The sequence below is a fragment of the Camelina sativa genome, chromosome 17, assembly GCF_030686135.1.
Source record: "Camelina sativa cultivar CO46 ecotype springtype chromosome 17, ASM3068613v1".
NCBI classification, from domain to species: domain Eukaryota; kingdom Viridiplantae; phylum Streptophyta; class Magnoliopsida; order Brassicales; family Brassicaceae; genus Camelina; species Camelina sativa.
Window position 1 is genome coordinate 6,241,532 of NC_141896.1, and position 27,591 is coordinate 6,269,122.

At 34.2% G+C, this 27,591-nt stretch overlaps 4 protein-coding genes and 1 long non-coding RNA gene across 8 annotated transcripts; all 5 read right to left on the reverse strand.

Moving 5' to 3' along the window:
• Positions 1–862: 862 nt before the first annotated feature.
• LOC147923358 (uncharacterized) lies at positions 863–3,380 on the reverse strand. The gene is made up of 3 exons (XR_015587372.1): positions 3,029–3,380; positions 2,846–2,963; positions 863–1,144 (listed from the first exon to the last, which is right to left on the reverse strand). It is a non-coding gene; the product is annotated as an uncharacterized LOC147923358 (long non-coding RNA).
• A 5,130-nt stretch (positions 3,381–8,510) lies between these two features.
• Positions 8,511–10,253, reverse strand: LOC104755758 (uncharacterized protein At4g15970). The gene is made up of 4 exons (XM_087496299.1): positions 9,898–10,253; positions 9,348–9,719; positions 8,786–9,267; positions 8,511–8,671 (listed from the first exon to the last, which is right to left on the reverse strand). The coding sequence occupies exons 1-4, from the start codon at positions 10,135–10,137 to the stop codon at positions 8,596–8,598; spliced, it is 1,170 nt and encodes a 389-aa protein (XP_087352425.1). The 5' UTR covers positions 10,138–10,253; the 3' UTR covers positions 8,511–8,595.
• A 123-nt stretch (positions 10,254–10,376) lies between these two features.
• LOC104755759 (putative Myb family transcription factor At1g14600) lies at positions 10,377–13,424 on the reverse strand. Of its 4 annotated transcripts, none has more exons than XM_010478221.2 (6): positions 12,863–13,368; positions 12,617–12,693; positions 12,421–12,460; positions 11,931–12,054; positions 11,612–11,735; positions 10,377–11,065 (listed from the first exon to the last, which is right to left on the reverse strand). In XM_010478221.2, exons 1-6 carry the CDS (start codon positions 13,002–13,004, stop codon positions 10,808–10,810), a joined length of 765 nt encoding a protein of 254 aa, XP_010476523.1. In that variant the 5' UTR covers positions 13,005–13,368; the 3' UTR covers positions 10,377–10,807. The 4 variants fall into 4 exon arrangements, 2 of the variants coding, with proteins under 2 accessions (XP_010476523.1, XP_010476522.1); XR_015587374.1 differs by having other exon boundaries at positions 10,737–11,065; positions 11,612–11,728; XR_015587373.1 differs by having other exon boundaries at positions 10,737–11,065; positions 11,612–11,728; positions 11,931–12,057.
• A 5,607-nt stretch (positions 13,425–19,031) lies between these two features.
• LOC104759225 (valine--tRNA ligase, mitochondrial 1) lies at positions 19,032–25,290 on the reverse strand. Its single transcript, XM_087496220.1, has 21 exons — positions 25,050–25,290; positions 24,893–24,958; positions 24,315–24,377; positions 24,009–24,187; positions 23,833–23,905; positions 23,593–23,658; positions 23,427–23,510; positions 23,224–23,301; positions 23,051–23,134; positions 22,802–22,881; positions 22,586–22,643; positions 22,209–22,511; positions 21,944–22,114; positions 21,612–21,811; positions 21,096–21,498; positions 20,739–20,990; positions 20,152–20,652; positions 19,968–20,074; positions 19,734–19,833; positions 19,506–19,654; positions 19,032–19,402 (listed from the first exon to the last, which is right to left on the reverse strand). Exons 1-21 carry the CDS (start codon positions 25,179–25,181, stop codon positions 19,213–19,215), a joined length of 3,339 nt encoding a protein of 1,112 aa, XP_087352346.1. The 5' UTR covers positions 25,182–25,290; the 3' UTR covers positions 19,032–19,212.
• Positions 25,291–25,354: 64 nt separating this feature from the next.
• Positions 25,355–27,332, reverse strand: LOC104755760 (uncharacterized). Its single transcript, XM_010478222.3, has 6 exons — positions 26,995–27,332; positions 26,711–26,776; positions 26,280–26,354; positions 26,064–26,193; positions 25,836–25,961; positions 25,355–25,730 (listed from the first exon to the last, which is right to left on the reverse strand). The coding sequence occupies exons 1-6, from the start codon at positions 27,153–27,155 to the stop codon at positions 25,587–25,589; spliced, it is 702 nt and encodes a 233-aa protein (XP_010476524.1). The 5' UTR covers positions 27,156–27,332; the 3' UTR covers positions 25,355–25,586.
• Positions 27,333–27,591: the final 259 nt, after the last annotated feature.

Below are 27,591 nucleotides of genomic sequence, written 5' to 3' on the forward strand. Positions count from 1 at the left end.
TATTTGACAAAAATAATTAAAAACTCCCACATGTAGATATACTTATTAATTCTGGCATGACAAATGAATAAATTTCTTGATCAAATTTGATTCATATATAAATTATATATACCACGTTGCACATGCAAGTTATGAGCAGATTTCAAGAGATATCTGTCTACAATAATACGTCAACGGATTGGATAATATTCCAACAAAAGCATAATACAAACAGAAGCATCCAACATTCCCAAATTATTCAAATTCGTGTCGTAATCCAATATTTATAGTATAAAATAGGTCTTACTATTATTTATGTTGTAATATGTATTACAATATACGATAAAAAATGTTCGGCCACCTAATACAAAATAACCGAGTAGGCAAGTGATACATATTAGGTAATTATTTTGAGCAAAGTAATTAATAACTTGAATGTCTAAATATGAGTTTTTACGTACGTACAATGAACCGTCAAACACTTTTGAACTTATAAAGCAAAATGCTGTTGACATTCTGAAGACAACCCTTTTCTTTTTGTCGTCAAGGTAGTTATATATTTAAGTTCATTTTATAGAACTAGCTAGTGATACAACACCGAAGACATAAGTTAAATTCTGTTTCTTTTGGTCTTTATTGTTACTTCCCGACGTTGACTCCACCTATGATTTTTTCTATGTTTCGATCCAACTTTTCCGCACCCTATATATATATATATATAGTATAATGACATCAAACGACATATATAGTATAATGTTAAGATTCCATATGAAACTTTAGTAATCAATCAATTGATACTTCATAATACCAAAGAGCTAGTTTGTATATATAAATAAATATATATATATATAGATATAGAATAATATAACCCTAACGACGTAAAAAGCTAAAATAATACTGTATTTATTGATCCCTATATATGTAAACCAACACAACATTTTTGTTATATACGTACAAACTATAAAGAAAGACTTAAATCAGTATTAAAGCATGTGCATGGTAGACTTGTCGTTGACGTGAAGGATTAAATATGCCCGTGAAGAAAAAATATTATCGAGAAAACTCAATGAATACTGCGAATGCTTTGGGATATCTTCTTCTCCTTTCTCGTTGGTCCACTTCATTTATGGGTAATCTCCAATTGGGCCCTATACGTAATTAGGATCTGCATACACACATATATATACAATGTGTTGCATATATATACGTTGAAAATGCAGTATGTACGTGCTTGTTTACGCCGAAAATAAATAAAAAGACTTCAAATTTTTGAATTGTCAGTACAGGGTTAATTTATCTCGGTTTTCAATTTTTTCTAAAAAAGGTAAAATCGTGTAAACAGTTGCCAGTTTAGCCACATTTATTATTTCAAATAAAACGTCTTTTGGTAATATCTATTTAAATGGTAACAGCATACTTTTTGAGTGTCGGAACAACACTGGTCATGGGATAAGTGATACTTCAACAGAAACAGAAAATGCCATGTCTATATATCATATAATATTATATATATATAGGGTTAACAATAAAACTTTTTAAATTTTTTTTTTGTAAAACTAGCCATACAATGAAAAAGGTAAATTCATATCAAATTTGAATTTTATAGTTTTAAATCATTTAATTTAGTGAGTTGATTTGATTAAGTATTAAATAATGTTGTTTATGTATAGAAAGATGGTTTGTTTTTTTGTACTTTCTTAATATGCTTTCTGTTAAACATCCTATTAATGCATGGAACAAACTTATATCTATCTAGTGGATTTTCCTAAAATATTGACGAATAGTGGGGACAAGTGAAATTTATTGTGATACGGAAATGAATCTAATAAAATTTTGATAAGAAAACAATAATCATTGCATAACTTAACGTAACAGATATACTTTTGTTATCATATTTTTCTGTTATAATGGTTTTTTAGTATTCCACACACACAAGCAAATTTCCTAATGTATAAAATTCCATGAAAGGAAAGCCACAATTATATACGTTTTTGGAACGTGGAGAGATAAAATAATACTTATAGACCGTTAAATTTAAATTTGATGGGGACAAGACAACCCTGGTGGATATGCTAGAACAGTTTTACAAAGACATCGATACATATATACCAATATGGCAATATATGCAATAAAATTATATAAAATGATGAATATATATTAGAGAGGCATCAGAGAACAAAGACAAACACTCGTGACATAGCCAGCTAGCGTCCGTAAATATGACAAATGAAAATAATACTTTTAGCGAATAAGGTAAACAAAATAGATTGAATTCACACACACACGCACACACTAAAAAAAAGCTGCCTTTACTCTCTCTCTCTCTCAACTCATTCACTGCCTTAGGCAATGATATGACCATAAATGTGACAGGCCAAAAATGATTTTTTCTTCATATATAATAGTTAGATTATCCCAAAAAGATCAATGACATTGGCGTTTCCCTAATCAATCGTTTTTCTGAGTAACATAATAGTACGAGTTGTAACTTAATAATACGATTTTACGTCGTACAGGTTTCTAATTAAAAAGTGATAATGAAACACACAAAATTATAGAACATTATCAGTTTGACAAAAAACAAAAACATAAAAATAAAAATATGAAAGAAATTAAGAACTCCGAGATAGTTTTTGTTTTTCTTAAAATAGCATTTGCAAAAAAGGAAAGTTATGAATTAACGGAATCAAATTTGGAAAAAACCTTGTTAACTCCGGAACTATAGTATAAGCTAATAATAAGAACTACTACTGAACTTTACTACTATTTTTTTCGTGAAAGATATCATATTTTATGTGAACTACAAGTTTTGATATTAACTCAAATTTTCTAAATATATATATATATATATTGGTTAACGACAAACCTGAAGATTCATACACCTGCGATGATCTTCGACCTATCGCGTGAAAAAATTCATCAAATCGTAGAGATTGCTCTCACTGTCACCATAGATGCCGCAGAGCTTATTACAGTACAGCTTTCTGAAAAGTGAGGGGTAAATTTGGTATTTTCATTGATGAGCTAAGGAGAGAAAGCACTGAGTCACCTTCGCCGCCGGAATTAATTGATTCTCTCTGCGGAAGACGAAGATCGAGAGTCATCATCTTGTTGAGGATGAGAACACGTGCATATGATACTGTTGATGGTTACAAAAAACTAGGGCTTTGCTCCTGCATCATGAAGAACAGAAGAACCCAGGACGAACTAAAAACGAGTTCATATGAGGATCCAGCTAGAGACGACAAGTTTAACGTGTTCGAGGTTCTGTAGGGACCCCTATGTGGGATAGACCAATAATAACCATGTTGCAATTGTGTTGTAGTTGTTGTCTGTAGGATAAGTGATGAGTCGCACTTTCTTAAGCCAACGCGTCACAGAACTCTCTCTCTGTCTGTGATGTCACAATTATTATTAAAATTAATATATAAAGGGGATCTACTTGTTAAATTGGCCTTCACTATATATACAAAAGATGGAAAGGAAAAACGTGAAGACAAAAGCATACACAGTAGCAGAGAGACTCATCATTTCTCGTAGCTACAATTAAGATTCCATTGTCTTGAAATGACTAAAAGGTAGATTTATAGTTAGTTCTATATAATGAAGACAAAAAATAAAGTTAGTTCTATATAAAAATTTATCATTATCCTCCTTTATATGTAAACTTTTTCGTTAACATGTCTTATACACACACTCATATGCATATGGTTTTGCTCATACATTACATATTGACCAATGTTCAAGTACCCCTCTCTCAATATATAAGAGGATTTCAAAAGAGTGCAAAGTTGTATAAGAATACATCTACATGCAGGCGAACTCAAAATATTGTTCATGCTCATGTTATATATATATATATATGTATATGTACGTATATATATTAAATATCACGCATTGACACATGCACACATCTGTATGTAACTTTACATATCTTATTATAAATTTAGACTACGATAGCGGTGACAGCATAGAACGATGAATGATCAATATATACAATCTCTGAGTAGTATACGCAATACGCTATATAATATTATGAAATTAACGAGTGCCTATATATAGAAAAAAAAATTGGTAGACTAATACAAAGGTGGGCGGAGCTAGAAAGTTTCAGAATAGGACAGAGAACAATTAAGGAATATTTTGAATGTCAATCTAATTCAAAGACCCTTGGCTTTCATTAAATGTAACTCGAGGATGTATTGAATGAACATTTTTTGTTGCTGGTCAACGTATTGAATGCAAGTTCATTTATATAATTCGTTTCTATATATCTTATGAACGTGACCCCCGCGCGCACACACACACAAATATTCCATCCAAGGCATCCAATAATTGTTTTGAGGAAAAACATCTACGGTTTTATTCGTAACAAATTAATCCTAACAATTTTAGCATGAGTCAACACAAATATACACATTACTATATAGTATTCTCTCCGTTCTACTTTAACTGTCGTTTAAGGTTTTTGCACACAAATTAAGAAAACTATTAAATTTTATGTTTTGTTCTTTATTAATATATTTTATAATTTTTTCATTGGTTGAAACTTTAAAACAGCAAAGATAAGATTGGAATATTCATCAAACATCTGCATTGAAAATCTAAAACAACAACTAATATGAAACAAAAATTAAATCCTAAAACGACAGCTAAATTAAAACGGAGGGAATATGATTTAATTAGCAGTAATATGTGATATAACCGTCAGAAAAAAAAATTAGATAGATACATAAAATAAATCCGTACTATAAGGATATTATTCTACGACAGAAAATTAAGGCAGGTATCCAAGGCAAAATAAGTAAAATATAATTTGGCCGTCTTTGGTTAAAGTATCTAATATCAATTGTGTGTATAAATTTATCTTTATACTCACAATTATGTGTAACATAATAAATTAAAAAACATAATAAATTAAAAAAGAATGATGATCCCAGTGAGGTCTCGGAATGCACGTGAGGGATCATGGTGGGCGCACGTGGGCTCTGGACAATATTGAAGTGTTCTTTTCACTTCTTTGTTAGACGACTTTTTTGTTTCACCTTCCATGGAAGGTTATGTCCTTTTCTATGAAGCCGTAGATTCTGTTCTCTTTAAAACATTTTAATTTTGTTGCATCTTTCACCTATGGACATCGTCTTTGGAAATAAAGCTACCACTTCCTCATCAGAATATGTGGTTTTGTGCAAGAAAACGAAGAAGAGTTACAAAAACCTGTTAACTAACACACATTAATATATGAATGATTTGTCTAGCCCAATCTCACAAAATTTTACATTTGGCTTAATTGTTTCTAATTTTATAAGTTATTTAATTTTAGCTACTTCTTGTTTTTTTGGAAAAATAAAGATCGGCCGATTTTGTTGTTACCAGGTTTATGTAATAGAACCATGACACTGTTCTGTGATGATGATTAAGTGAGTAATCATGACTATGACTTCTTCTTCTTCCATCTGCCAACTTTTTCCATTTCCTTAATATTATTTTCAAATTTAAACCTGGAGCAAGTTTGATATCCAAAAGCTCTTCATAGCTACAAAACATTTTAAACAAGTTTGATGTCTAACCAAAAGTGAGACGTTAATTAAAAATAATATTGAAATTATAGTGATATTGCGCATTGACAATAATCAAATTTATGGAATAGAGAGCAAAGTAAGGAAAATAACAGAAGCAAATCCACTGATTTATATCCCAGAAAGCTTCAGAAAATGTTTTTCTATGAATAGTGTTGTTTTTTTAAATAAGACTGCATATATATATATACTGATTATTATTTCTCTTAGTAATAGGATCCAAGGTTCCCTATCCAAAAAACCTAACCGTAATTAGTTGATACGTTTTAGTTTTGGTTTCCTCCAAAAAAACCTGTTTGGTTAGTAGTTACCATTATTAAAAAAATGAAATCTTTGATTTTGGTTTGGTGTAAAATCGACTAATACAAGGTTTTATATGGTTAGTTTTTTTATAAGAAAACAAATTAGCGAGAAGTTGAACCGAAATAAAACCGGATGTTAATTGAAGAGAAATTAGTTAACTTTATTTATTTTGTAACAAATGATGTTCAGTTTCAAACGGTTCTTTGGCTATTTTCCATCAACTTCAAAAATGAACTAGGAAAAAAGAAAGTAATAATTCAAAATATGTTTTAAACGGTTCTTTTGTCTATCTTATTTTAATCATTATATAAAAATATAATCGTCGGCAAAAAAATCATAATATATGTAATAACGCCTAAATCTAAAAATTAGATCTTGAAATCAAAGAAAAATCTTGTCTTCTGATCATGAGCAAGATTACTTGTATTCATTACTTCGGCGGCAAGGAAATCTGCCTTAAAAGGGGATAAATGCAATTTTGGTCATTCTGAAACTTTACCTCGGCCAGACGATGTTAGAATCCATGAGCTGTTGGTTCAGGAGATGATCTTCAAGGTTGTGGGAGGAGATCACGGTTCTTGGAGAGATATCAAATAAGCGAGACTTCAATATATCAAAGGCAAGATCTCACCGCAAGAGTTTCTGGCTTAAATTAGAATCTTTCGTCCGAACCATCTCGATGTTGATATAGCCGTAACATTAACCTTACGTTACCCCAAGAAACAGTTAACTAACCCACGTTAAAATATGAATGATTTGTTTAGCCCAATCTCACAGAATTACATTGGCTTTAATTGTTTTTAATTTTTAAGTTATTTTAGGGAAAAAAGATGGCTAGCTACATGTCATATAGTATAGGAGAATGCATGGTCACACATGCCAAGTATAATATTGTATCATCAACTACACAAAGTATATGTATTGCATAGCCACATGTATGAACTATACGACGTTATGTGGTCAACACCATAGACATACAATCCAGTACACCGGTCAAATGATTCCGGCGAAGACCGATGTTGACTCCGGCATTGACCAACATTGACCAAAAAAAATTGTATTTTAATATTTTTCTATTAAAAAACAAAATAATAAATTATTATATTAAATTGTATATGGGTTTTCATGATTAGAAAACACATTCTATTCAATATATAATTATTTATATATCTCTAATGTACTCATTCTTATAATTAGTTACTTTTATTTTTAAATCTAAACTAATAGTTAAATAAAATTATTAATAATTATTTTCAAGAAATATATATATATATATATAACATATGTACTTATTAATGATTATATATATATATATAAATCTCTGATCATCATATTATTTAAAATTTTAAATACTATAAGAATCAATAAAATCAAATTCAACTACTTTCATTAGAAAATAATATGCAAAAGATTTGAGTATATGACTCTTTAATTTAAAATTTGCATGATAAAGAGTATACAAAAGTTTAGATACTATTTGGTATAATTTTTTTACATACTCCTAATAACATGTAAACAATAACAAAAAATTAACACTATTTACTTTTAATAGATAAAATGTAATGATACATAATTATTTTCAGTATATAATATAAGGGCATTTGCAAAAATCCTCTTATTCTATATCCTTTTGCAAACATATCCTAAAATCAAGATAAAATCTATAAATATCTTGAAAATAATTATTAATTATTTTTCTTTAACTATTATTTTAGCTTTAAAAATAAAAATTAATTAATTATAAGAATAAATACATTAGTTAATTAATTAATTATTTTAGCTTTAGATATTGAGTAGAATTTTTTCTAATCATGAAAAATCATAAATAGTTTATTATAATAATTTATTATTTTGTTTTTTCATAAAAAAAATTATATTATTTTTTTTGGTCAATGTTGGTCAACGCCGGAGTCAATATCGGTCTTTGCTGGAATCATTCGACCGGTGTACCGGATTGTATGACTATGATGTTGACCACATAACGTCATATAGTTCATGCATGTGGCCATGCAATACATATACTTCATGTAGTTGATGATACAATATTATACTTGGTATGTGTGACCATACATTCTACTATACTTCATGTAGCTAGCCATCTTTTTTCTTGTTTTAAAAAAAAAAATAAAGTTCCGCCGATTTTGTTGTTACCAGATCTGCTACTGAATTGCGAAGTGTAATTAAATTAAAAAAAAAAAGGCCAAGCCCAGTAGAGCTATTGTTAGCCCACCATACAAAATACACATGACCAGCAATTAATCGTTCCAACCTCATAAGTTTCGCTATTATGATTATTACTAGGGTAGCTTAATTGGTTGAATTGTTTTAATACAAAGAAAAACAAGTTTGACCCACTCTTTCTTCCATCAATTAGTTTTAGTTTTGTAAGTTGTCACTAGTTTCTTCAACTTGCAAGTGTTATTCATTAACCCATTACATGAATGATGTAAGAATTTTAACTCTGTGATCTCATCTTGGGCTTTATTGTATGTATATATTTCACATGATATTACATGTCTATACAATTTATTGAAGAGGACAAATTTACCTGAGCTAATCTATTTGGGCCTGTCATTACTTTATATAAATTAATTTCCATTGAGATTTCAAAATTATCACCAAATTGCAAATTTGTGCCGTGAGTTTGTGTTTTCGCTACAAAATTTATATATTTCTTCTTACTTTCTAGAAAGATTCTCAACAATCATGTACAAAAAAAAAGTCTCAATACATTTCATTCTTGAGATTCTCCTGGTGGATCACTCTCTTCATCATCCACAGATTCATCGTAGCGTCGAAGAGAATCAAGACTGAAAGAACAAAAAGAAAACATTTCATGATCATGAATCGATGATAGTAGTGACCGTTAAACATTCATCGCAAATGTTTGAAAAGAAGATCACTTCAGATGAAGTGAAGAGTACCTGCAATTTTGAGGGACTTTCCAGGAGAAACCAGAGGACTGTTTTAGATGAAGTGGTAAAGACATGAAATCTTTCCAATCTTGAAGCATGATTCTGAGATCATGAAGCTTACTTTCCATACCGTAGCAGCAATTTGCGTGCATTGTACGAACTAAGTTCAAATCTCTGCTAGGCTCACATAGACCGCCAAAATAAGCAGTGTTGAGGAATCTCATCTTTAACCCAATGCGGAAAACAAAAGGTTCTGTCTTGAGAAAGTTAAGAACATCCTGATCGTGATATCCGGGGAATCTGAGTCTTGAAGCATACCAGTATTTGTAGAACAGTATAGTTCGATTGTTAGACCTTACAAAGTTAAATCCTCCATTTGGTCTGTTTTGTAGGTCGTTCGATCTTCCGAGGTAATGATCACATGCAATTTGGAAATCCGCATACATGTAAAACCTTGGAAACGGGTTCCTGAACCACATCACATCAGCATCCTGGAGTAAAGGCAAAAAAACGAATGTGTCACTTCATAGAACCACACAGTTACCTGACTGAAAGAGAGAAATTTACTGACCGTGAAAACGAAATTATAACCCAATTCAAGAACAGAACGTAGGAGATCAATCCTTCTCCACATCATTTTCAAGTAAGACCGAGTCATAAAGTAAGCTTCTTGAGAAAAATCAACACCTTCAGTAACAAGACTGAAACAATGCTGATGGAGTTCTAAGCAACGGGAATACGCCTCAGCATCCAAAGCAACAATCACCAAATGATTCAAGATTTGGCTAGTTTCTTCCCCTATTCTAAAACTCTCGAAGAAGAGATCAAGAACAGATACTGGAGCTGCCCAAGCTGCATTCAAAGTTGTCAAAACCACAGTCCTGTCTATAGTCGCAGCTTTACGCAGCACATCTTCTAGCTTTGGTGGTTCCTCATCATCACGCTGCATTTTGAATCCACACACCAAAAGTAAACCAGAACTAGCTTAGGTCATTTTCTAAATTCACTGCAATTTCTAATGGTCTTAGACATCAATCGATTCCCAAAAATCTATAGAATCGTACTTTTAATTTCTCGACGGAGATTTCAAATTCGTGAGGAAGGAAGAAGAGAAGACTAACCAGATAAGCAGAGAAATTGAAAAGGCGAGGGGAGAAAGACAAGGAATCAACGGCTCTGTAAAGAACGAAGCAAGAGATGGAGATGGCAGCTAGGAAAAGAGCAGCTCGGCGCACCGGGATTGATGATGATGATGATCCCGGAGACATTACGGCGGAGGAATTATTATTAACGGAAGACGAAGCGTCGAGCCTCGCCGTCGCCGTGTGTAATCTCGAACCGACACGGTGCGATAGATTCATCCCCACCGACCATCTTCACCACTACCATCAATCTTATTTTTTTTAATTTCTATTATTATCATTTTCTGCAAAAAAAAAACAGTTACAAAATTTAATGTGTACACTGTACAACAATAATAATACACACCCACTATCAAACGCTGCGTTTCAACGAGTTTACGAAATGCAGCGTTTTGTGGGATTCGTACAGAAATAAAACGCTGCGTTTTGGTGCTTAAATTTATTCATTCATTTAAACATTAAGAACGTAATAATCTCATAACTAGTCGAATTGCTTTGGCTAAGTCCGTAAGAACATTTCATATCCGATTTGATCGTGACATTGGGCTTGTTCGTTTGGTTGACGCTGGCGGCTGCGGCAGCGGCAGCGGCAGCGATTGCGTTTATGTTTTTAACCGCTGAATTGAAACAACGTTTAAAAATATTAGACGCAGGTCACAGCGTTTACCGCAGCGTCATGACGCAAGTACCTGCGGCAAGCAAACGAACAATCATACCTACGTCTGCCGCAGCCACAGATACCTGCGGCAACCAAACGAACATACCTATTATAGAACCAAACAAAAATCGTCACCATCGCAAAAATCTAGAAGCCTAACTAAAAGAAGAAGATTACGATTTTTTTTTTAGGGAGGATTTAAACAATCTACACTACAAGGGAACAAATGTTTCAGCTACGGAGTAGAGAAAAGGAGAGATTGAGATTAAGATCAATCTTGGAAGAAGCAAAACAATCTCTAAAGATGAATGGAGCTGAAGATGATGAGACTGCTTCACTTGTTTCACTAAGTGATGATGTTGCATTGCTTCTCCAACGTTGTTGAATATTTTGAGGATGATTTAACGATAGAGACAACGACAACTCTTCTTCTTCTTGTTGTTCGTTTTCTCGCCATGTGTTTTTCCAATTGTTCTTCGTGCTCTCTGCCTGTTTTCAAAATACATAAAAGCTCTTAAAAGTTTCGAATAGAACTTAGTTTTTACATTTGTTTTCAAATACTCTTATTTGTTGATAGTTTTTTCATAACTAAGTTCGGAAACTAGAGTAATCTACAGACTTTTAAAATGCAAATCAAATCAAGTTCCTCAAATCCTCATAATATGGTGAGAGTCTACTCTAGGCTATCACATCCTAAAATATTACGATTATGTTATAGATTGAGTCACGCAGGAATTAATATGTATGCATACCTATGAAAACATCAGAAATATTATGATGTATAGTACTAATCCCTGAACTATTAGTGCTCCTACTTACGAATTTATTGACAATAAAATCTCTCCATCTGAAAATATTCAGTACCGAGCCCCAAGCCTACCCCTAGTGTTGTAGACCCATATCATAATAATTGTTCAGTGGTTTAGTGAGTGTTTATCTGAGTCTTAAATACTTTTACTATTGATGTAACCTTTCGTAACGGCTATTTATGAAACCATATACGTAGTAATAAAAATCGAATTTAATATTTAATACCTCGAGAAAGTGATGAGACTGGAATTTGATGGACTCGCCATTGCCTGCAAATGTCTTCGTTCTCTCCATGTTCATGATGTTAAGAAAGTCATCGTCATCATTATCAGTCGCTGAAGTCTGCTCTCTTCTCCCCAAAAAAAAACAAGAAAAGAAAAGAGAAAATAACAATAAAAATCTACAAATTCGACAATTCATATTCAAACAAAACTGTATGATAGCATACCTATTTTCTGGAATAAAATTAAAACACTTGTCAGAAACAAATTAATATTCCCTTTCCATTTTTTCCCACAAAAATTAAAAATAAATAAAAATTTACCTAAAGTTAAAAGAGTGAAAACCCAAAAGACAATCATTCCTTGCGTGTACAGACAAGTTGTCATGAAGATGATCTTCTTCATTGTCTTGTCTTCTTCTTCTTCTTGAAGATGGTGAAGAACTCTCTTCTGTCCCCCAAGAAATAAAATTAAAAAACATTACTTATATTATTGACCATGATGAATATTCTCTTTTTAACTCTTTGGTAGTATTTTTATTTTTCACAATTAAATTAAAGAAGCATCTACTTATTATCTACAAGGCTATACCCAAATTCTTTATCCTTGTTTTTAATAAATATTTTATATAATAAAACATGAATATTTCTGACAATGGTGGGAGTGAGATTTAAATTTATGCATTATTGCAATTTTTAAGTGAATGGTGGGAATTTGTAAAGAACTGTCGTAATCTTGAAACTATGACGTTCAAAAGTCTAAATTGATATCTTCTGATTCAAACCAATTTAATTTTTTGCGAAATTTCATTACCTGGTTTCCCAAGAAGACTGACTCTGGATCCCCTATACATCTGCAGAATGATCAAAACAGTTGATAAACATTAAAACTTCCAATTACTAAATAAATAAAGGTGAAAAAATTAGTGTTGTGTGGCATATACGAATAAACAGTACAAGACAACAATTGCTATCAAATAAAAAAAAGTTTTTTTAGCATTTTCTTTGACCTGGAGATGGCTCTTGACGTGTGATATGGTTAGCCCCTTCACATCCATTATCTTAAGAACGAGTTTTGGAGTTGCTTCTGTTTCATTCATACCAAACACACAAATCATCTTAAAATCTTGAATATTACCACTTAAAAATTCAAAAGAACCAAAATAAAAGCTAAAATTCTAAACTTCAATAAATATCTTGAATATATATATATTAAAAAAAAAAGACAACAACAAAAGTTTGTTAAAAAGACTGACTATATTGTCCGCCGAGCAAATCAACGGCGTGAACGAAGCTCCGGTGAAGCTCCGGCGTCCATCTCAGACGAGGCACCGGAGATCGTACGTACGGTCTAACTCCACCGATCCCTCCATCGCTGCTCCTTCCACACCTACCCATCCGAAAACCCTAATCGTTTTGATCTTTGATTGCGTTAAAGAACAAAAACCGTTTCTTGTTTTTGCCTTCTGTAGAGAAGAAGAAGAAGCCAGAGGAAGAGAGAAGTTGAAGGAGAACCCTAAAGAGAGAGGATAGTTATTTTGTGAGTGAAGAAGGTTAAAGATTAAAAAGGACAAAAGGTTTCTGTTTTTATAGAAGATAAATGTTTCTTTTTCCCATCTATTTATTCCACTTTGTCTCTTTTTGGAAGAACTCGTGCTTATAGGTGTGTGTGTATATTGTATATCGTGTGTATATAAAGAAGCTAAAAACAAATCATAACTCAAGAACATGTGATATTATGATAAGTAATTCTAGGAAGAGCAAAGAAGAAAGATGGTATTATTTTATTTTTATAATTAGTACGTAACCAGCTGGAATGTTGTTGTTAGTTTGAGGTGACATGTGTTTTTGACCTAACAGAATAGAATACATTCAACACAAATTTATCATCCGTTTGACTTTGCATGCATTAGTAGAAAATAGCTTTTTACAAGAATCTTTTTTAAGTTTTGGTTGGTATCCTCATAATCCATGGACCACTCAACCAGATAATTACTAAATTATTGGAAACATTTTTCCATTAATCACCTTTTATTACTAAGGAAATTATATGAAAATTTCAAATTTGTATGCTTGACAATTAGTCTACACTAAAATATGTGAAATTTTTATGATGAATAACTCTTTTTGAAGAATATGCACTCTTATTTATTCCTATTAAGAACATTTGATTTTGTTTTGTCCGATCCTAATTACTTACAAGAATTACCTTATTGGGATTTGGGATTTACCCAAATGAAGAAGTTTCCTCTAGGCGTCACCCTTTTTCATCATAGGGTCTTTTAGACTAAATTAAAATAAATAATAAGAATAGCAAAAATGAAGATAGCCCAACTGCTAAGCTTTGACCTTAGGATCATCATTCCATTCTTTTTTAAATAAAAAAAGTTTTCTATTTCTTTTTCATTCTTTTTTTTTTTGGGGTTTCGTGTTATTTAATAATTTATTTTCTGATAATAAGAAAGTCATATTTATAGTCCTTCGTACGTATTTGAACCAACCTTTTTGACTTCATTCCCCTAGTTTCCATTTTACATTTTCGTCCATTTTCCAATTCATTCCTCTATTATTTTTTTGTGATAAATACTTACACCAATTTCAAAAAACAAAATGTAATGATGTGCATAACACATGCCCCTATGCTTCTGCTTATTTCCAGTTTGTCCTGTTACTTTTTTTCTTCTTTCTGATTTCTTGCTGCCTATTGAAAACAAATCAAAATCATTTCCCCTATGTGGTAGCCCATTTAAAGCACTGGTTCGGATTCTTGATCTTTTAAAATGAATCTCAACAAAATTCTGATTATTATTATCAAAAATAACCATATGTTAATTACTACCACAAAAGAATCAAGTTATCCACACACATGGATACTCCAATTCGCAATACATAACATTGGATTAACATTAACATTTGCGATAATCTTCATATTCTGAATTTAAATCTTAGATCCAGCATTTAAACATGATTTGGCTAATTATCAGACTAAAAATTAATTGCTTCCATGTTAATTTTAACGCGAACATCTATACAAAATTGTCGGACCCCCAAACGAAGACCATATATTATAAGCATCTGATCTTAGCCACTAGTGAAATGTGATGGGATCACTTACCCTAGTGTTTCCTCCCAATATAATTCGGATCCCACATTGTTTATGGACAATTTCAATTCAAAATAAAAGTAGATAAAGAGGAGGATAAAATTTTAACAAATACTATAAATTAATAAATAAAAAGATGAAGAAATTAAAACGTAGGAAGTTGCTTAAAGCAGAAGGGTAGGACGCAAATGTCGTCCATGACGAAATGGACAAATGGGTATGGAAGTAGTACTACGCATAGTCATCTTCTTGACCATAACCAGGGTTTATTTCGATCTCTTGATTTCTTGTTTATTTTTACATTAAATATATCAGTTTTTTTTTTTCCAAGTTTTTTGTTTTTTGGTCTATATTCGATGCATCTATGATTTATTATTTATAGAAAAGCAAAAGTAAACAAATTTTTTTTTTTTGTTAAAGGGTTTTCAGCAAAAAAAAAAAAAGAAAAAAACAAATACTACTTTTAATTGTATTAAATATATACCGTAAATAGCAGAATCACCTAATTAAAAATTCGCAAATTGTTTATTGGTGAGGAGCAAAGTAGTACAAATATATGAAGTGGAATATCATTTCTATGTAAACAAAACTGGTTTGTCTCATTTATTTCACACCATTAATAAAAATGTACGATGTATACCTTATTTCCAACTGTACCTACCCCTTATTCAGACTTCATTTCCAACTGTGTTCCATTTCGATGCTACATATTCAACAAAAATACATATGCAAGGATTCCAACAAAACCGACCAAAAGGAGAAAGTTGCACACATAACTCCCTAAAAATTCAAACCAAGCCGTAATACTACTACAATTGTATTGGAGCTTACGTGATACGTACAAAGTGGACCTCTTTACCCCATATGAATCACGGAGCCTAATGTTGTTAGAATATGTCAAGGACTCAAGGTGATGTTATTGACTTTCAAGATTAAGACTACGATACATAATACACGTTTTGATTGAATATATTCACTTTACACCTAAAAGATATCCAAAGTGTCGTATATGTGTGTATATATGTTCTGCATATATGCCAAAAATCACTATTGATTTAGAAAATCTAAGCAAATGTGTGAAATGAAATGTTGATTAGATGGTATCCTAACCATTATGTCTAACAATCGGGCTTAACAAAATAAAAACACGAATTACCTACTTTCTATTGACAAAGATAGGTAAGGTGTTCGCCTTTTAATGACACTATCTTGGGGTCTTTTGATAGAGAGAACCCAACACAGCCTCCACATTAAATAAAAATCCATACACGGATGCTTTAGCCTTAACTCTTAAGTCTTAACCACACATACAAGTTTTTCACCATAAAACTGTAGACTCCTCTTAAGATAGGACAACAATGTTGATTTAAAGAGTTAATCAAGCATAAGTGTATAACAGTGTTGATTTTATGTTAAAAAGATAATATCAAACCCCTTTTAGGGTAGTATTAATTCGATTCTGACTGTTTAATAAATGCTTATATTGAAAGAAAAAATTATATATGATTATTTATTTACAAGTGAAAATACTTAAAGCAATTTATCGTATACGCAAAGTTGGTACGGAGAAATTGATAGATACTGTGGCTACATGCTACTGTTTGTTTCCTGAAATAATTATGGGTGTGAATGGTTGCAGCGGTCAGGGCGGCCAAATCTGTCTGCGGACTGGACCGCTTTTAATTTACTATTCAACAAATATAGTCCGCAGTGGTGCGGTCCAAATAAAGTAGAGATAAGATCGCTGCGGACCAACTGCAGACCGCTTTTGTATACAAATAGAGTTGGTCCGCAGCGGTCTGTAGTCCGCCTCAAAAATAGAGCAGTCCAGATCGCAGACAGATTTGACCGCCCTGACCGCAGTTACCATTCAAACCCTATATGAAAAATCAAACATTCAATAAATCACCAAATAGATCCAAAAGAAATTTATTGTGAGATGGACTGCAGGTCCATGATTCATGGCTTTTACTACAATCAAACATTCATTCAATGAGTTTCGTCGACTCAAGTGTATTTTTGTGTGTAGAGATACAACTTGACAATACTGGAATTGTTGAAAAAAAAAAAGTTTTGGATTATCATAACGGCTAAATTCTATTTTGATTCAGAAATTCTCACCGAACCATTTTATTAGATTTGACCATTATTTATCTTCTCTCCCTTACACTTTATTAATTGATATTAATCATAGCACATGCACGAACAATATAAAAGATAAAGTTTTTGATAAAAAGGTGTAATCAACCAAGAGAGAAAAACACCTAGAGAGGGTTTGTTTAAAAGTATGATTTGAGAACACCTAGAGAGGGTCACCACAACAAAAAAAAACTTATTTAATACTAATTGTTCTTCAAACGATTTAATTTTAAAAGTTTATGCTAAAGATTAGGTCATTAATCAATATATATAGATGTGGCATGTGAAAAAAATTAGTGTTGAGGGTGTACATAAGAACCAAGCAACCCTTGACTTTTCTTTCCTTAAAACATTGGAAGTATGTTTGCTATGTTTTTCTTTTCTTTTCTGTATCCTCCACAAATTTGTTAAAGTCCACCTTCAAGTAATTTTCCCCAAGTATAACATAATCAAAATTGAGGAATGAGGAATGAGATTCAACACTTGACAAGATTGCATAATTGACATAATAGATTCAACGCTTGAAAAGATTGCAAGGGGAATTTGTAATGTACATTTGAATTTGAGGACATGACACATTGGAGAATATAAGTTGAGAGCTTCTTGTCCAAGTATAGCAAAGTATTGAGTTATATAACTCAACAAAAAGGGAAATCATAACATGTTGAAAAATTCAAGAGAAACTTCAGGTTTTTAGAGGCAGTACACACATGGTTGTAATCATAGCAGTAGAGACAATTGAACAATATTACAAGTTTGATTTGTGTTAGATTGTGAATGGCAGGTGAGAAGAAGAAGAAGGAGAGGGACATAAAGAGAATAATTCTCCCTTTACAGGCTTTCTATATGTTCTCTTATCCACCAATCCATGATTGCAATTTTTGCAGAATCGTCTATACAAATGCTAAATATTCAGAGTTGGTCCAGTGTTTATGCCTTTATATATTTATATACACACATAATTTCATTTCTGTTAATGTAGAGAAAGACTCCCAAGAAAATGACATAATTTGTTCCTATAGATCTGAACTTCTTTTGCATGGGCTCAGAACCGGGCATGCGTTCGTGTTATACATATTTTATTTATCAGAGTACACAACATTTTACTGGTACGTGGGAATTTGTTTTGCAGGAGTTGGGAGACAAAACAAATCATATGGTTTCAATTCTATAAAGGGTATGAGAGTACGTACGTATCAAAAACTTGATATACAATAATAGCCAAATTTTGAGATCCTGACCAGCTTAATAATAACCTTTTACCAAACAAATCGATATCACTAAAGAGAAAGGCTTTGAATGGGAAGACAGAAAAAAAGCAGATCACCCTGTAAAGCAGTTCTCCTATCATTAAGTTACCATTCAAGAACTTTTTTACTTTTAAAAATTATTGCAGATGAATTGTGTGCAGTTCATATTTTTTTGTCTTTTTGTGGCAAAAGCAGGAGAAATACATGCAGATCTGGTCTACAGATTTTTTGATGATGTTCACCCTTGATCTGCACTTGAACAGCCAAATATTTGATCTACTTTAATTCTGCTTGATCTGTTTGAACCACTTGATCTGCACTGCATGATATGCTTTTTCCATTCAAAGCCAAAATAAAATCAGACACTTACCTACTGTTCCAGGGAAAAGCAGTGATGAAGTATAATTGGGAATTAAGGACCTTATCAGAATGAGCATCATTACAACAAAGAATGAAACCGAGACCAAATATATATGTAGATGATAACACTTTGAGGAAATCAAAAGGCTGCGGTAAAAGTAATCGTGGGTCCAACTATACTTGATTCAAATTATTGAAATCAGATCAAATGTTTCAGGAAAAGAAGAATAGAAAGCAACAAAAAAAAAAGAGGAAGATTTTTTTTTTTTTATGGGTGGACTAAGGCGATATATGTAAGGGTCAGTTTGGTAGTCTATCGAACCCGTTTGATGAACCAGTGATTATGAAAAGTTATTGGTTCTACCAACTCCAGTAACTAATTTAGCTTTTGCTGTAATTTCTCTTGATCATGCATATGACCCACAAGGCCACAAGCTTTGCTATTTATAAGTATCATTATCACCCTTCAGTTGGCCTCGAGCCTAATTAGTATTTTAAAAGTCATTGAGAATATTCTACTGATTCAGACTGGGTTGACCCGGTTAACACTACCTAAACCCAAAGCTAGTGCAATAAACAAAGAAGAACTTCAATTCATGTTCACGTTGAACAAACAAATCGTGTTTGCAAATGATCTGTTCAAAACTAATTAACAGTGTTTCTCTCAGAGAGATGTAATGAAAATATATTCAAAACTCAAAACTAGTTCACAATAACATCATTTGTCCTTAGACAGAAACTGTGACTTTGTCTCTCACTTCTTCTGTTCCATTTGCTGATTTTCTGAATTGCTTGTTTCTGCAAGACGGGCACTTTCCTTCTCAAAGAAATCAAACTCTTGGAGAATCTTAGCAAGCTTGTTCGCGTTGTCTTCTCTTATATTTGCCGGGACCTTCTCTTCATAAGTAGACACACTCATCATCTTCTGCAACTTGTCCTTTTGTCTGATGAAGCAAGAAATACAAATTTCAAAAGGAGGAAACCTCAGGAAACTAACATGCGATTCAAACATTCTGTTTCGATTCAATTTCGGATCTAGGGACTTACTTTTGTAGCTCACCAAGCTTGTTTCTGATTTTTTCTTTTTCAGCTTCTGTGTTAATCGCTCCATCCACTTTTAGATACACTTTGAGGTTCTCGTTTATCGTCTCAACGGAAGATCCAGGTGGGGCTGCGTGTTCTCCCTTTATAAAAACCTGTACCAAATCCCCATAGCAACTCGGATAAGATACACGAAACAATAGAGTAAGAAAGAAACTGAAGATAGATTTTTACCTCTAAGGATGATAAATTTGCAAGGGTTCTGATCTCCAACTCGTGAGATTTTACCATTTCAGATGTTAAGTTGTTTTCACACAGAGCAAAAGCAGGTAACCTGAGAAAATGTACACAATGTTAAAAGTAACCTTTATATTTAGTTTTAGTGACAGTATATTCGAAAAAATGAAGGATGGATATGACATGTCTCAAAAGTGCTCCTTGAATGGGGTTTTAATCATATACGCGAACCTTTCATTTTTCTGTTTCTCCAGCAACCCTGCTCTGAGTGCCCTCATGCATTTCACAGTCGCGAGAACGGTTTCCATTTCACTCTCCACTTTCTCATTTGTCCAATTCTGGGTTCATCACATCAGAAGAAAAGAGTTAGAAACCCCAACAAATTATGACAAGTTACTAAGAAAATCTTACTGACCTCTATAGCAGTTGGGTAGTCACATATCATTATAGACGCCTTTCTTTCAGTGTCTTTGGGTGAGGGAAGCCGTTGCCATAGCTCTTCAGTAACAAAAGGCATAAGTGGGTGAAGAAGTCTCAAGCCAGTCTCCAGACTTATCCAGAGAGCATGTTGTGCATGAGCCCTCTCTGAAGCAAACATTGGGTTGTCACCAGCAAAATAAGGCTTGATTGCTTCAATGTACACGTCACAGAATTGGTATTGCCACCATGCATATACTGTGTTGGCTGCATCCGAGAACTCAAATGCCTCCAGTGACTCCACTGTCTTTGATATTGCCTTATTTAGAACAGAGAGAATCCATTTGCAGCTGAACGGCATGGTTTCAGGGCATAGAGTCTGCGGAGGGGTATAATCATCGCCCAGCTTCATCATCGCAAATCTGACGGCGTTCCATAGTTTATTACACCATTGACGGTAACCAACAACTCGGAGGATGTCCAAGTTAATTTTATCAGACTAGAAAAGAATCAAGAGTAGAGCAATTTTTAGTTTATAGAATATACATCTAAGGAGTTTGTTAGGGATTTGGCAATAAATAGTACCTGAGCAGTGTAAGAGACAAGCGCAAACCGAAGAGCGTCAGTGCCACATTCAGGGATACCATTTGGAAAGTCCTTCACTTGTCCTTCTTTGGCAACAACCAGCTCTCTTGGATCCAAGTTACCTTCTTCTAATCTCTTATGCAGACCTTCAAGAGTTACTCCGTTTATTACTTCAAGCGGATCAATCACGTTTCCAAGAGATTTCGACATCTTACGCCCATGAGCATCACGTATCATAGGATGCAAATAAACCTATAGCAACGACAAGAAATGTTTTTGCATATAAGTACCGGTCACAAAGTAATACTTGCGGCTAAAAGGAAGGAGGATCTTTGTTTGACTAAAGTTCATACGTACCTTGCTGAATGGAACCTCACTACCTAATTTCATTCCCATCATAACCATACGAGCAACCCAAAAAAAGAGAATATCATGTCCAGTTTCAAGAACGGAAGTTGGATAGAAGGCTTTGAAGTCGTCAGATTCATCTGGCCATCCCAGAAAAGATAATGGAGCGAGCCCAGAAGAAAACCATGTATCAAGTACATCAGGATCTTGAGTGAGTTCAAACTTCTTCCCAGCAAATTTCTGAGTAGCCTCTTTTCGAGCTTCTTCTTCGGTTCTAGCAACAACCCAATGGTCATTGTACGCACCAACTTCCTTGAGCTGATCTCCCTCTAGAGTGGCATACCATGCTGGTATTCTGTGCCCCCACCAAAGCTGTCTCGAAATACACCAGTCACGGATGTTCTCTAACCATCTGTAAGGTTGTGATTGTTAATAGATGGTGTAGTGACATCTTAAACAGCTATCACAGCTTATCCATACAATGGTGCAATAAGAATGATAATAGATGGGGTAAATGAAAGAAACCTTCTCCATTCTGCTGTGTACTGCTTTGGAATGAACTCGAGCTTCTTGTTTTCATCAGTGATGGCAACATCAAGAGCCTCCTTTCCAATCATGCTGCAATTAACATACCACTGAGGCTTTATCATAGGTTCGATAACATCACTGGTTCTTGAGCAAAGTCCAAGCCTCATTTCATTGTTTTTGGCACCTCTGTACAGCCCCTGAGTAATGTTTAGACAAAATAGTTAAGTTCACAAGACACTTACAAGAAACAACCAAGTTGTAATATCTTCTCAAACCAACAATCGATAATAATGTCTTTTTGCAAGTTATATGAAGAGTAACAGAATTACATGCTTCTGCAGAGCTTCAACAACTGCCTCACGAGCTGCAAAGCGTGGCATCCCTGTGAAGTCAGACCCGCCATTTGTGTTGATTTTTCCATCATCAGTGAATATGTTTATAAATTCCAGCTTGTGGCGCTTTCCAACCTCACAATCATTGGGGTCATGGGCAGGAGTAATCTACAAGAGACGAATAAACTAACTTTCACACAAGGAAAATTACTAAAAGCGGCAGAAACATAGAATTCAAATATATAAGAGAGAGCCTGTGTACCTTAACACAACCAGTACCAAAATTTGGATCAACAAGTATTCCATCACAGATAATTGGTAACTTCCGTCCATTAAATGGGTGCACAGCAAATTTCCCATGAAGATGCTTGTATCTTGCATCATCAGGATGAACAGCAATAGCAGTATCCCCAAGCATCGTTTCCACCCTGGTAGTGGCAACAACAACCTCGCCCAAGCCTCCCTCCAGAGGGTAAGCAAACGAAGTAAGAAGACCGAACTCAACTGGCTTCTCATAGCCAGGAACTTTTAGTAGTGTTCTTTCTTTGATGTCGATATACTCAACCTACAGATATTAGACACTCTGCATAAAGAGGATGCCGTCCAGTAATCATAGTCTCACAGTTGCTGCTGACTTACCTCAACATCAGATATGGCTGTCCTCAAAACACAATCCCAATTAACAAGCCGAATATCCCTGCACAAGTCATGGTATGCCTTCAGTTCAGTTAAATGTGCTTCTTTTAACAAGGTAACTGAAAAACGTAAATGAGTACAATATTCCTGTTTCCATGTATCCTTTACAACAGTAGTTCGATAGCTTGCATTAAATAACAACGTCAGACTTAAACATACCTATAGATAAGCCCTTCCTTATATAACCGTACAAAGGCCTCATTGACAGCTTTTGATCTTTGCTCATCCAGCGTAAAACACTACATTTTACAGGCAGAAACATATCAGTAAGATGGAGGGAGAGCCCAGGGACACAAGTGAAGATAAAAAGCTCATATACATCTAAGGTCATCTACCAGCGAACTAAGTTGAATATAGCCAATTTTCTATAGCATATGTCTGAGAAAGGTCAGATCACTGAATTTTTACCTCACGAGACCAATCGAGAGAAGCTCCTAGGCAGCGTAGTTGGTTTAGAATTGTACCGCCGGACTGGTTCTTCCACTTCCACACCTTTTCCACAATCACAAGCAACAAAGGAGAATTTTTCAACAATGAAAAAAGTAAAATGATTAATTAGCATATATTTATTTTCAACTTACTTCCTTAATGAACTCTTCACGGCCAACGTCATGCCTATTCATTCCTCTTTCACGCATGATATTCTTCTCAACCACAACCTAGAATGAACACTCAAGCAAAGAATATGATACAATGTAAAAAGAAAATTACATGCATGCAGCCAAAAGGGGATTCGCTCTAGGCGGCAAATTATTTTAATATCAGACATGAGATAGGGACAAACCTGTGTAGCTATACCAGCATGGTCAACCCCGGGTACCCACAAAGCATTATACCCAGACATTCTCTTCCAACGAATAATTGTATCCTGCATCAGCAAATTTTTAGTCGCTGATCATCGGGAGGAACAGTAGACAAAATAACAGCACCAAACAATGTGCTAATGAAACCTCAATTGCAGTTGTTAATGCATGGCCAATATGCAAGGCTCCAGTCACATTTGGAGGAGGAAGAACCTGCAAAATCAATCAAAGGATTATAGAAACTGTAATTAAAAACAGTACTAATAATTTTAGAAGCTCAAAATTCGTCTCAACTGAATCTGGTTGACAAATAAATTATTCGAGAAGACAATAAAAAAGAAAGTTGAATCCAGAACGAATGAATTTAAGAACTGTATAAGGCTTTACCATAACAAAGGATGGCTTGGAACTCTTATTATCCGCCTTAAAAAGGTCAGATTTTTCCCACCAAGCATACCATCTGACCCAATAATTACAGAATAACACAACATTAAATAAAGGAAGTTAAGTGTTTGATTGAACACGCTCGAATTACTATCAAAGAAAAAGCTCTACACACTTACGATTTCTCTACGGCAGCAGGACTGTATTGTTTGGCCATCTGTGAAGAAAGCTTTTTCCTCTCACCAAGAGGAGTTACAGGGTCCACAAAATCCTCAGGATTCTCTTCTGACGCATCCCGTTTGGAACTCTTCTTTGCACTCTTTTTAGGGACATTGGTTCCATCTTTGGCCTGTTTTGCCTACACGAGAGAAGCAGACCATGATAAATTTTTCTAGTACAGGGATAGTTAAGGATGTGACTCGCACGTTATACATTAATATGCAGCAGGAACCCGAAATGCATAACTGGGGTTCCTCAGAGATTACCTTCAGTTCTGCCAGCTTCGCTTTCTCCAAAGCTTTTTGCTTCTTCAACTCCTTTTCTTTATTCTACAAAAAAAATTCTTAACAGATTACTTTTAAAGTTGATATTACACTGAAAATAAATAATAACTGAAGTCCAACACGATATAATGAAATCAAAAGCAAAAACCAAAATAATATTCACCTAACTACTAACTCTCACAACAGGAAAAACAAATGAAACGTAAGGCATTGCATTCAAAAGTACCAAAAGAAGCATAAAGCCATAAACCATGATGATAAGAATTTGTGGAAAGTCTACTCAAACTATTAAAGTATAAATGTAAAACACTTCTTCGGGCTTCTCTAACTCTTCTATCTTAAAAATAACTTAGGCATTTCTATCATCTGTCTACCACTCTCACCAATCCATTTTCCAATTAGGCATTTCTATATGAAAACATTACTCACCACAGCTAATTGTATTACTATCGAATCACTCTACGCACACCCTTGATTGAACAACAATCTCAACCACAATCGTCTATGAGATTCTAATTGTTAAAATCAAGCTCTACGAGAAAAAACAACAGAAGTCAAACCTTCTCTTCCTTCTTCTTCTTCCGCTCAAGCTCCTCCTCTGTAAGGATCTTCTTCTCTGATTCGGACTGCGAATTAACAAAACAAACATTCAATTCTCAGAAATCTAAATCCGGTGATAATCAACGACGGTGTAAGACAATCGGAATACAAGCGTACCATGATTCTGGAACCGTGAAACGAACGCAGTAGCTGATTCGTAAACGCCGGAGATAAGAAGCTAGGGTGGTGATGAGAACGTGCACAAGATACAAATAACGGCTTAGCTCTTCTGAGGAAGAGCAGTGACATAGACAGCAACAAAAAACCTGCTAGGGCTTATTGAATTTGCTTCTTTTGACAGTATCGAACCAAAATAAAAAACCTGAACCGGAAAAATAGATAATGATCTGGGTTTGTCGGCCCAGTGGGCTTACGAAGATCCATTGAAGAGGAGATGTGTCGTTGACCGTTGACGAAACAACTAATGTAACTTCTTCTCAAGATATGTATGTGTAAAAAGTACATTACTACTTCAGAGTTCAGACCAAACAGTCAATAAAAAATTCCTTGTGACTAAAAAAACCAGAGACATGGTTTGGTCTGGCTGGTTATTCACAACATCTTGTTTAAGATTTAACTCTCTTAAAACCATAAAGATCACTTGGGATGAAGAAGAAAGGATTCAAAAAGGATTTTTTATGGTGTGAGAGTGACTCAGCTAATGATCATCTTGTTGAAGAATTCAGCTTGCTCAGGAAAGAATTCCAAAAGCTCGTCTTTGGTTACCCACACAAAATCCTCGCAGTTGCTTATGTTGTATTTTGATGCTGCTACTACACTGCATTTGAAGAAGAACCTCTACACAACATCAAAAAGAAAAAGAACCAAAAACAGAAAAACCCCATTAACTTCAAGATGAGACTTATTCGATAAAATCTCTAAAGCTTTGTTCTTGGTTATTACCTTGTAAGATGGCAAATCAGGTGTTTCTTCTGTAGGTTGTATAGCCATGTGAGCCATTGGAGCATTTCCTACAAAGTATGTGTGAGTGAGGTCTCCTAAGACTGACTTCAAAGCGGATTCCGCGCACTGCAAATACCGAATTCACATAATAACGATAAGCAGAGGAAAGATTTCTCATGGTGTTATGGAAAAAAAAAAAAAATAGAGGCATCAGCATCAAACAATCACCTTGCGAAGAGTTGGCTCAGAATCATAGACTTTCTCAGGGAAATGCCAGACAGGTTTGTCACTAGTAGCTCCAAATGGCTTGCCGAAGATGAGAAGATACAACTTTTTGTCTAGAGCTCTATATAATGACCTATATAATAGCAGCATTGTTCCAAAAGTAATTATCAATCTTCAATACAACACCGCAAGAAACTTTAAGAGGTGCGAACAACTTACTTCCTATCATTTTTCTTGTCAGCCTCTGTAATTCTAGGAGCAGGTACGTAGTCCATTTGGTATTCACCCTTGGCTCTGTGTTCACGCATCAAACCAAAGACAATTAAAGTTTCATGGAAAAGTAACAGAACTTTCACTACAGTTGGAACAACTTTAAACTAAGCAAGAAAATAGTCACAGAACCTTCACTATACATCTACGAGCATACAACAGTTCTAAACTTTCACTACAGCCAAGGTAGTCCTGCTCAGGTTACTCCATAACTAAGCACATGTAACTCACAGAGCTATAAAGAAAAACGCCGATCTTACAATTCCTAGCTATATTCATAACGAAGATGACCCAAAGTTAAATGAACAAGAAGCCGTTGAGCAGATGATAAGCTTGGAGACATCATGATGTCAAAAAAGACAAAAAGCAAAAACTTCTACCTGTTCTTAGCAATGTCCAAGAACTCATCTGGGTATCTACGACGAAACTGCTGTTGCCAATTGAATCTGCAACAGATCAACCAAATCAAGACCAAATGTTTCCAGTAATCAAAATCAGGTAAACCATACTGTAAAAATCAAAACTTTTCACTGCTCAATGACTCAATCATATCTGATTCCACCACATATAATTCGAGTTCGACCACGTTTTGCTCTCGATTACTCATCATTCCAAAGCCAAAGCAAAACAGAAGAGAAGCAAGCAAGCAAGGAGAGGGATTTACTTGAACTCCTGGAAAGCGTAAACAGCAGGATCCGGTTTGGGTATGACAACACGCAATCTCTCAAAAAGCACCGAAGCTACGATCTTATCAGAGCTCGTGCAAAACCCTCGCCTGCTCTCCAAGAGAGGCTTAGCTAGTAACCGCAACGATGATCTCTGCATTTCTCAATCTCAACCCAGAAAACGAAATCGGATTTGGCTAGTGATAGAGAGTGTGAACGCCGGCGCTTTGAGCCTGAGGGTTTTTCGATGATACTCAATCCCCACGACTGATCCTGAAAGGAATGAATGGAACCCAAATCCGGTTCGATTTAATAAAATCAGAATCCGGTTTGTTTTAATAAAATTGGATTTACATAAATGGCCAGACTTAACCATGTGATCCGGTTTGGTCTTCTTAGGAGAACAACGGAGACAAGTCGAGAACTATACAGAAGAACGGTCCGTGACAACACTTTCTAATGGATTCTTTTGAAAATTTAAGCAGTTGTGTTTATGTTTTTAAGTGTAGCCCTTGACTTTTTTTAACAATGGCCCAGGTAGAGTTTCAAAAGGCAAACAAATCGAATGGGTCCAAGTTATTATAGCAACAGACAAA

Coding starts and splice junctions, on each gene's coding strand:
- LOC104759225 (XM_087496220.1), bottom strand. CDS start 25,181: ATGTCACTGCTCTTCCTCAGAAGAGCTAAGCCGTTATTTGTATCTTGT. Junction 21,499..21,611: donor TACACAGCAGAATGGAGAAG/GTTTCTTTCATT, acceptor ACAACCTTACAG/ATGGTTAGAGAACATCCGTG. Junction 19,403..19,505: donor AAGCTTGGTGAGCTACAAAA/GTAAGTCCCTAG, acceptor TTGCTTCATCAG/ACAAAAGGACAAGTTGCAGA.
- LOC104755759 (XM_010478220.3), bottom strand. CDS start 13,004: ATGGGTAGGTGTGGAAGGAGCAGCGATGGAGGGATCGGTGGAGTTAGA. Junction 12,461..12,616: donor ACGTCAAGAGCCATCTCCAG/GTCAAAGAAAAT, acceptor ATCATTCTGCAG/ATGTATAGGGGATCCAGAGT. Junction 11,736..11,930: donor TTTCACTCTTTTAACTTTAG/GTAAATTTTTAT, acceptor TTTGGGGAGAAG/AGAGCAGACTTCAGCGACTG.
- LOC104755758 (XM_087496299.1), bottom strand. CDS start 10,137: ATGAATCTATCGCACCGTGTCGGTTCGAGATTACACACGGCGACGGCG. Junction 9,720..9,897: donor TCAATTTCTCTGCTTATCTG/GTTAGTCTTCTC, acceptor TTCAAAATGCAG/CGTGATGATGAGGAACCACC. Junction 9,268..9,347: donor GTTATAATTTCGTTTTCACG/GTCAGTAAATTT, acceptor CCTTTACTCCAG/GATGCTGATGTGATGTGGTT.
- LOC104755760 (XM_010478222.3), bottom strand. CDS start 27,155: ATGCAGAGATCATCGTTGCGGTTACTAGCTAAGCCTCTCTTGGAGAGC. Junction 26,777..26,994: donor TACGCTTTCCAGGAGTTCAA/GTAAATCCCTCT, acceptor GATCTGTTGCAG/ATTCAATTGGCAACAGCAGT. Junction 26,355..26,710: donor TTGGACATTGCTAAGAACAG/GTAGAAGTTTTT, acceptor GCGTGAACACAG/AGCCAAGGGTGAATACCAAA.